This window comes from Plectropomus leopardus, chromosome 11 (assembly GCF_008729295.1).
Source record: "Plectropomus leopardus isolate mb chromosome 11, YSFRI_Pleo_2.0, whole genome shotgun sequence".
Taxonomy (NCBI): domain Eukaryota; kingdom Metazoa; phylum Chordata; class Actinopteri; order Perciformes; family Serranidae; genus Plectropomus; species Plectropomus leopardus.
Genome location: NC_056473.1, coordinates 18,480,410 through 18,490,529, shown reverse-complemented (window position 1 = coordinate 18,490,529; position 10,120 = coordinate 18,480,410). Strand labels below are relative to the sequence as shown.

Here is a 10,120-nt window from a genome sequence, read left to right as displayed (position 1 = left end):
AAACTCCCATTTGCTGTAAAACACATGGTCTTTAATATTATTTAAATATATCTAAATAACAGTACATGTAGCCTAGCGATATACAGATAAAAAATGACAGCAAAATTGCAGTTAATCTGATGTCTAACTTAAGTAAGTGTGTACACGTGCATTTCAAGTCTTTCTGTTACGTTGGTCGCTGGCTTTCTAAACATGTATTGCTGCCTCGACTGCTCTTTGCGCGTTAATACTGCAGTAAAAGCGTTTGATAGAAAGATGCCATTGATTTTTATCAATTTCTCAAACCGTTGTGTTAATGAACACATCCCTGCTAAAAGACGTCCCCGCCTCCCGATATTTCGGACCAATCACAGCGATGCGGGTGATCATTCCGCTCATTTGATTGGCTACAATGAATGTACCAGGAAGTTTACATATTTTTGCCACTGTGTGCAGGATGGAAATTTAGCTGCTTTTCTTTAAAGGTTAGCGACACATCTAGCGTTCATTTTGAAATTGCTTTGCTTCGAGATAATCGCGTACGTTATATTTCCATTACATCCAAAGTGTTTCACATGCAGCCGTTTGTGTCGGATTGCAGTTTAAGTAATGTTGTGCTTTGCTAGCTAACGTTAGCTAATCAGCAGATCCAAAATGAAGATTATGTTTATTTAACCATGGAGACATTTAAAGGCTAGCTGTATTATTAGATACTGACTTTAAATGTAACGTTAACATCGGGTAATACAACACTAAAGACCTTTAATAAAACGTAGTGAGCCGCAACACTAAAATATTTCAACAAATTAGCGATATATTTTGAACTATCTCCGTATCTTTGGGTTTTTTTGAGTAGTTGTTACTCCAGGAGAATTAGTCAGGCTGAATATTTTTTTTGATTCAGTATGTTCATAATGGGTCAACCCTTGAATATAGATATTCAAGAGTTAACATCATTACTATAATAATGCACAGTAACTGAAGTGAACGAAATGGCAGGACAGTTCTACGAAATAAGAACATTTCCAGGATTTCTAGGATTTTAGGACATTAGGGCAGAACAAGAACCTCTGTTGGGGGGTGCTGGGTATCCTTCACTATCACTAAAGTACAGTGCCTCAATAAATGTACTCAGCTTCACTCCATCACTGTATGTGATAAATATATTGCGATCAGTATTGCACAGTTTGCATTCTGTTTTGGATATTTTTTCCTTAATTGTAACCCACTGCATGTTAACATAATGACACTGGTGTGTGTGTGTGTGTGTGTGTGTGTGTTTTTCCATACTGTGTGTCGTCTCCAGACTACCATGGGTAACACAGAGAGTGTGGTTGTGCAGAAGCGGCTGGCCCGCTTCCGCCCCGATGAGCGGCCTTTGATTGAGGGGGTCTTCGACAGGCTCTTGAGTGGTGCTGGGGGCCCTTCAGGTGCACCCGGGAAAACACCTGCAGGAAAGACACTAACGCTTGAGAAGCTGCAGGTGTGAATATTAGAGTAGAAAATAAACTGTATAATTTGAGCATACAGGTGTCATTCCAAGAGTTTAACAAGGACAAATAGAAATAAACAGTAGAATTTCTGATTAGCATCATGTCTGAAAATGATTAATATTTCTATTCCAGATGGAATATGTCATAGATGCAGTTTTTAGGAATCTTATTTAGACCATCAAATTACTTCCTCATTATTTTTGCAGTCCATACTTACTCAGAGATATACATAACTGACCTCATTTCCCTTTACATTAATTTCCAGTTATTGTTCTGTTGAAGTTAGTGACGTTTTACAGATTCCTAGACCTATAAGTAGGCATCCACACTCAGAAAAACTCCACACTTTTTTAAAACTTTGACAATATTTAATGTTCCACTAAGCAAATGTCATAACTGTGTATTCAAACTCTCAGTTTATCAGTCAGGTAGTCTCTGCTTGTGTGTTGCTTTGTATAATCAACCCCTTCTTTTGTCCATCCCAGTCCTCAATGGGCAGCTTGGCTTCAGACTCCATGGTGAGGAGGATCTACCAGTGCATGTGTAGCATTGACCCTGGACTGGCAGCGCCCCCAGCTTCTGGGAAGACCAGCACCTCTGCTGCATCAGGAGTAGGTCGAGAGCAATTGATCATCTTCCTAACAGACACACTGCGAGGCACCGCAGAGGAACGGGCTCCTCTTGTGATGGCCATGTCCCAGCGTGGAGCAGGGGCACCAACGGTCGTCACATGTGAGCAGGTAGCAGAGGTGAGCAGACCTTGTGGACCTTCTTGACAATGATATAAAGAATAGCATCTGATGAAGTTACTCAATACTCAAGTTGTTTTTTAAGAGCTACTATTTTAACTCTAACTCAAGTAGTTATTCTTTATTTACTTTTACTTGAGTTAATGTGAGGCAGACAGCTTTTTGTAGACCACATTTCATATAACAGGACAATTCAAAGTGTTTTGCAGAGCAATAAAATACATATTAATGCTCTAGCAATCTTGTTTAAATGGTAGTATGCAGATGAAGTTACTGGTTTGTTGTGGCTGCAGAACTTTAAATCAGAGTCCAGGATAAAACCAAGGTTTCTTGCTTGACTCTTAGTTATAAGAGAGAGATATTCAAGATGATAATTGTTACTTAATAATTATGGAGTGACAACACTTTTCCTTGAGTACTGTTTTGTTTACTCTGCCCACCATTGGTCACAACCCTCCCTTCTCACTCTGCTATCTCCACCCCTCCTCACTGAAGCCCTGCTCTGTTTCTTGTCTCTCCTTAGTTCCTCCAGGACCTGATTTCTACTATAGTTCAGATTCTGGTCCACAGAGGGCGCCTGCAGGCCTGGAGGCCAGAGAGAATGGGAGACGGCTCCCTGGGTGTCAAACTCCTGGCAGAGCAAATGTGCTCTGAACTCAAACCATCAGGTAAACGGATTATTTGAACACATTAACAGTAAGGAAATGTGACTGATGTCCTCTCTTCTTGCTGTTTCACTCCTCAGATCAGGGAGCTTGTGACGTTTCCTGCCTGGAGGACTGGATCTTCAGGGTCCCCCAGGTATCTTTGTACCTGGAGATGCTGGTAGCTGAGGGCCTAAATGTGTCCCTAAGCAGCCGGCCGGCTCCCACCCTGCTGCCCCCCTGCAGGGATACGCCCTGGAAAGAGCTGAGGTGTCTGCTGGACCTTCCCATTCTTATGTTTCTGGCACCACAGGTCAGAATACAAATGTGTGCTGGATCGTACTGCTAGAGTCTGATCAAAATGTATGTATTCCTTCTTTAGTTTGAGCTTTTTTTTGGTGAAAGTTCTAAAACCACAGTGCAACTATTTTTTAAAGAAGTTTAACAATGTGAAAATGTTGGCATTTGCAAACACTGGAGAATTGTCCCCATGTTTCAGTCTGCATTATTTGGGCATGAAAAAATGAAGAAAAAGAAAGAATCAAAGGAGCAAAGAGAGACACAGATGCCAGCAGGTGCGCCTCTCTTGTTTTAGTGGCATAAGTAGATTCTCAGTGGTTTGTTAATCATTGATATGTCACTCATGTTCCACTGACATATACCAGTTTCATCAGTGTATGCTGATGATATGCCAGTTTTACAGTCTTGTGGTGTCTCTGTTAACCCTTTTAACCTTAGCAAACTGGTTTGATTTCTTTCAAAAACATGGGACAAAGGCAGTGAACAATGAAAGAAGAAATGAGCCAAAAATTAGCAAGAAATTATTCAAAAATGCAAGACAATAATCTGAATATTAGTGAAAAATAGATAAATAAAAAGAAATGTTTAATAAAAATAACAACAAAAAGACAAACAGGACTCGGGAAAAGTGCTTAGACATTGAAATTTAAGTAATTAATATAATTTCCCCTAGCTTTTTTCTTTTGCGCCTAGACACTTTTCCTTAGTTTTTTGAAGATTAATTTTATAAATTACTAATTTATTGCAATTTGTGTAAAATTCCTTGCCAATTTTCTCTTTGCCTACTGTCGCATGTTTTTGAAAGACATTGCACCAACTTTCTAAGGTTTCAAAGGGTTAAATGGGTATAAAAGGTATCTGAAAGCAGCACAAACAAATTCGTGCTGCAGTCGCTGCACATTTCAAAAGGTTAAACACTATTTTTACTCTGTAGTGACGCACTGTATTTATACCATCAGCCACTTTTCCATCCCGACACTGCTCGATTCCTGTTAGTGAAACTATCAGCCAAGCTTGGGCTGAACAGAAGCAGGGCTGTCGTCATGTAGTTTTCACTGCCATAAATTTGACCTGTTCTATTTCTACAACAGGAACCAACAGCACAGAGACCACTCAGTCAGGTCGAGCGGTATTAACTAGAAACTCAATAAATCAAGTGGTAAGATGAGGAACAAGTTTTTTCATGATATCGTGGCAGCAGTGTGAACAGTTCCACCTATCTTATTGTCTTCTAGTTTTATTACAGCTGCAGACCGTTCGTCAGACTTCACTATCAAGCGCACAGTGAAATCATAAACACCTTTTGCTCTACACATAGTTAATCAAGTCATATTATATATGTCTCTCCTGTGACTTAACTGTTTCATCTGGGCCACTCACACTATTTTTGACCTCTTCTCAAAATTCACTGTAACTATTACTTTGCAACTTCCTGGCAAACAAATCAGCCATCATAGTTTTCTCATTTCCTGTAGGTAAGTCTAGAATTGGTACATTTTAAAAACTCAAACAAAAGTCTCTTCCTAACGTTTCCAGCATTTGTTTTTACAATTATAAATGGACCCACTTGTCACTATGCTGTGTAGTGTGTTTCAAAATAATGCCACAGGCAAAGTTTGAGAGTTTGAGTCAGTGTCACCAAACTTTCCACTACTAAAACAAATAACCTAAAACTGTGAAAATTCTTGTTGAATTTAAGTAAATCGGGGTCATCTTTAACAGTAGATTGCTACGTCAAAATATGTTTTCAAACTCTCACACTACTTGTGCAGTATAATTCAAGTTTCATTTATCCACCCGTACCCCCGTTACTTTCCAAATACAGTAATTTTTGCTAAAACATTACTATTTAAAACACTTCCACAAAAGTAGTGATATGCGGGGACTAGTAGTGTGCCTGGGTAAGCATATGCCTTTAAAGTCTACTCAGATGAATAAACAAGAGAAAATCGGAGCGGTTTTCTTCATGAATTAAACGTAACACAGTTTATGTAACTGATATACAAATTATCCTTTAATCTGTTTTCTGTAAAGTAATAAGTCATCTGGATCACACACAAATATAATCATTTATTCACATGTCTGTGTTACAGAATAATATTTGCTCACAATCATTGCACAACTCTGTGTTAATCTTTCCAGTTGCCAGACAGCTACAGCGCCCCCTGGAGACTTGTGTTTTCCACACGGCTGCACGGGGAGAGCTTCACCAGGATGGTGACCGGCCTGACAAAGTGCGGGCCCACACTGCTGCTTATCAAAGACTCAAAGGGACATGTTTTTGGGGGGTTCGCATCCCACGCCTGGGAGGTCAAGCCTCAGTTCCAGGGTGAGAGAAGAGACGAGCTCCGTCTGATCCCACAGAGATATGTATGACAGATATACTCAACATGCTTTGCTTGGAGGGAACTTTTGGGAAATGACAGTAGGACATTTCTAGGATTTCAGGATGTTTCTAGGATTTTAGGACATGACAGGCTTTGCTAGGGCCTCTGTCTGGGGGTGCAGGGGATCCTCCACTGGCACTTTTATTATAAACAAGTTCCATTTTTGATGCTTGTTTTATGCATCTCATTGATGCTAAAAGTTCAAAAACAATTCCCAGTGTGTAACACTTTATTTTTATTTAAAATTAGAAAATGGTTGGGTAGCCACCCAGCATATTGGGGGCCACATTTGGCCTGTGGGCCGTAAGTTGGTTATCACTGTTTTATGACTTAGACGTAACTTGCTGTTGATTCATCAGCTGCCTTCAGCAGTTTCATCGAGAACTCAGTAACATTAGCCTACATGACTTGCTCTTTCATGTTAGCAAATGAACCACTGTTACTCAGTTTGTAGCATTTAAATACTGTTTGCAAGGTACTAAATATACATTATTGTACCTTACATTATTGTCATTATTGCTGTTACTGATGAAAAAAAATTCTTGTATTGGCCCTACAAAAACTGGTCATGGAATAGCTAACCAGTGATAGTTAAAGCATTTATTTATTATGTAGTGTTTTGGTCAATTGGAAACAAAGCTAATGGTAATGAATCTTGTGGCACTGATGGGTCATCTTTAAGGTGCTGAAGTACCCACTTTAGGAACCACTGCTCTAGGTATCAGGATTTAAAGCTGACTAAAACTTGATTTTGCACTGCTGCAGAAAGAAGAGGAGATTGATTAAAAAAAAGTCACTATATATATATGTATCTCTATCTATATATATATAGATATAGATATATGCTTTTATTTAACCAGGTAAAAGACTTTTTAAAATCTCTTTTCCAAAAGTTACCTGGCCAAGAGGGCAGCTTAAAACAAAGAATTGAAAAAACAGAAAGACTTAAAACAGACAGACAAATATAACTATTAAACAAATACAACTCTCACACAATACAAAGAGCGAGCACAGTCTCCAGTTAAAATGCCAAAAGTGCAATCATCAAATTTCAGTTGTAACTGGAGTAGCAGTCACATTGACCAATAGAGCTATTTTCTCGACCTTTTAAAAGTGACTTGAATTCCCCCATAGTGATCAGTTCAGACAGCTTTAAGTCCTTCTGTAAGTTACTCCAAGTGGAGGGGGCGGCAAATTTAAAAGCTGAACTGAGCTAAGCAGGAGTGAAGTGGGATGTCTCTGATAGATAACAGTGGATTTAGGCCTCTACATCAAACAATGCTGTGTAGAAACAGTGCTATCATGTTGGTGTGGACCAGACCTCAGATCTAGACTGATATTAAAGCACTGATAAAAGGACACATTGAGGAAGTAATACTACTTGTTTGAATACTGTGGGCTGTCACTTGACTTTTTCTCTCAGATCTTCATAATTTGTATATACTGTATGTCTGTGTGCAGGTGACTCCAGATGCTTCCTGTTCACTGTGTTCCCCAAACTGAGAGTTTATACAGCAACAGGATACAACCAACATTTCATGTACCTCAACCAGAACCAGCAGACCATGCCCAACGGACTGGTGAGACGGCACTAGTTTAACAGTTCTGAGTTGCAAAATTATTGCAAACGTAAACGTGATAAAATTGTAATTAATCGCAATTAACTTTTTAAAAAGATTTTATAAATTAGTTTTTTGACAGCCCTAAACAAGATAATTTCATGTTTCATTGAATAAAATATAAAATATGTTAGTTGAATTCCAGAGGTAGTGTTCCCACTTAGGATAAAACCAAAGACTTCAGTGATGGATACAATTATTCCTATTCTAGACTTGTCATCATTCCTTGTCTCTCGTTGTGTTTATGTTTTGCACTGTACATCAGGGTATGGGTGGTCAGCATGGTTACTTTGGACTGTGGCTGGACAGTGACTTTGGCCGCGGCCATAGCCGTGCACGGCCCAAGTGCACCACCTACGGCAGCCCTCAGCTCTCTGGAGAGGAAGACTTCACCCTGGACTCAATGGAAGTGTGGGCGGTTGGAAAACCTCCAGAACCAGAGGAGGTCAGAGTCAGAGAACTTTCTATTTTATTTCTGTTTTTAATTTTTTTTGGCTTTTTTTTTTTTTAAATAGCTGACACAACAGAGACAGACAGGAAACGTGGACAGAGGGTTAGTATGACATGCAACAAAGGTCCCTGTCTGTAGTTGAAACACTGATTCTGTGGTATGCTAACCATTCAGCAATCAGAATATTTGTTCAAGTCTTTATTTATCCTGCAAATGTAAAGCAGATCTTGTTGGACTTGTTTACACACATTTATACAAAGATGAACTCAGTGCAGGCTGTGTTCAGCTGTCCTGTGCTGCAGCTGTGGTGGAGTTTTCCCACAAAGGTCACAGTAGACGGGTTTCCATTACATATTTGCGCAAAACTTAAGCAATATTTTTGAAATGATGATAAAACACAATTGTGAGATGACTACGTTGCCACTGAGGGATGTTATGCGAGAAGTATGGCAATGGATATTCAAGACATTAGCAGGTTTATTTCAGGTGATAGGTAGCTGTCATTATTTCCACTCAAAGACGACGTAGGCGTTTTATGCGAGCGATGAGGTAAAGGCAAGCCCCTTATACGTAGGAGCAGCCAAGTATGAGGGAGATAATCTGGGAGGTGATAGTCCAAGGTTTCATAGAGGAATTATGGATTCAAAACGTCCGGATGATCAACTCAGCTTAGTTATGTAGTATAGTTGTAGTTATGTGATGCACTAACACCTCTTGTAGCGCCTGCTGCATCATGCCCGAGGGAGCCAGTTCCTCCCGACAACCTCATAGCATAACGTCATGTGACCTTTAACACCCAAAAAAGTGTTTACAATCCAGTTTTGTGAAAAAACACCTCATACAAGCATAAAAGCTTCTTTTGCAATTAATGGGAGTTTTTTTTTAGAAATTGACATTCTTCATAAGGCGTATTTTATATTTGCAGTTTCAGTTTGCATAATTTGAGCGTTAATGAAAAATCTAACATGAAGGGGCCGTATACCGCTGCTGTGGGGGAGACGTGTAGAAAAGAGCAGGGTCAGCTGGAGGAGAGATGTGGGAATGACAGAGGGAGACAGACAGATGTAGGCAAAGCCATAGGTGTAGTGTTGTATTCAGTCAGGAGGAACAGACGAAAATTATTTTTCAGGTCTACAATTTTGTCACACATATTCATATCCAGTAAAATTATAACAATTCGCCACCCATTTAATTTAGAATTCAGGCCGAGTAGAACATGCAAAATCAGGCATGTGATTAACTGCACCACAAATAGAGAACCTTATTTACATAATAGCTTTTATACACGATACAGCTGTTTCCTTTCGAATATGCAGAATTAAACCTGTTTAACTGTTTATGATTTGTGTTTCAGGATGAGGACGGGGGGGGCAAGAGGAGTATCCTGGATGTGGATCCAGAGGTCCAGGCCATGATGGAGATGGCAGGGAAGACTCTCCACAGTCAGGGCCTCAGGGAGCCAGCCAGAAGAAGACCAGGAACAATGAGAGGCAAAAACAGTCTTAGCGTATTAAGACTCCCGGTCCACAAGGTGTGATTTTATCATCTGACTGACATACCTGGATAATATTAACACCTCGTCTAAGACACGTCTCAATCATGCAATAGAGTGATATTAGATTTCTCTTCCCCTGCCTTTTATTATGTTGAGACCTGAAAAGGACAAAAACATGCAGTTTCTTCAAAGAGTAATAGTTATTTTTTAAAACTTGGACCCTTTTCCCATGTTGTGACCAAGTGACTAATGAATTTTGGTGGGTTTGGTGTGATACCAGTTTTAGGGCTGTTTCTGGTAAAACAAAAGGGATCTTACTTTTTAACTGGTCTACAAAAACAAAAACAAACACGTTCATGCTGCGTTCACATGGAATCAGGCAGACATCAGTTGATGGCAGATAGAAAACACTCAAACAACAAACAAACAATTTGATGAATGGCACGATGGTAAAACAACATAAACGATGTTATGTTGCAATGGCGGTACCATATTGTTTACAAAGAATGGAAGAAAATTTTATTAAATAAAATTATTTTTTATTTGTAATTTCAGGTAATTTTCATCTTAATGTCTGGTTGTAAATTCCATTGTCCTGCCTGACGTGCACTAACATGATGTTTGATTTCTCGTCTGCCGTCTCCCTGATGCCATGTGAACGCAACATTAGTGGAAGTACAAATGCCTCAAGTGGTTACATTGCAGCCTGTTTTGCAGCTGCTGGCTGCAGCGCTTTTTCGCCATATTGGACCAATTTCAAAAACTGTCGTTCCCACTAGTCACTTAGTAACAAAAACATGAGATAATTGTGTCCAAGCTGAAAATTACAGAAGTTACCCTTTAATGCCACACCACACTAAAGTCATTCTCATGTTAACACTGATCGACTGTTTAAATATATTGTTGTCTAATGAATTGGTCATCACAACATAAACCAGGCTATTAAGGCCAAACTCGGTGTAAAGGCAGCTTGTAAATGGTCTGTAAAGTCTAATTTAACCCC

At 39.4% G+C, this 10,120-nt stretch overlaps 1 protein-coding gene across 1 annotated transcript; it reads left to right on the top strand.

Annotated features, from left to right (window-relative positions):
* Positions 1–463: 463 nt before the first annotated feature.
* On the top strand, positions 464–9,861 carry meak7 (MTOR associated protein, eak-7 homolog). Its single transcript, XM_042495530.1, is given in 10 exon segments — positions 464–518; positions 1,286–1,462; positions 1,958–2,221; positions 2,745–2,889; positions 2,967–3,178; positions 5,308–5,494; positions 7,014–7,132; positions 7,437–7,616; positions 8,977–9,084; positions 9,086–9,861. Coding segments are annotated over 9 exon segments (1,410 nt in total). The 5' UTR covers positions 464–518; positions 1,286–1,291; the 3' UTR covers positions 9,110–9,861.
* The last annotated feature ends 259 nt before the right edge of the window (positions 9,862–10,120 follow it).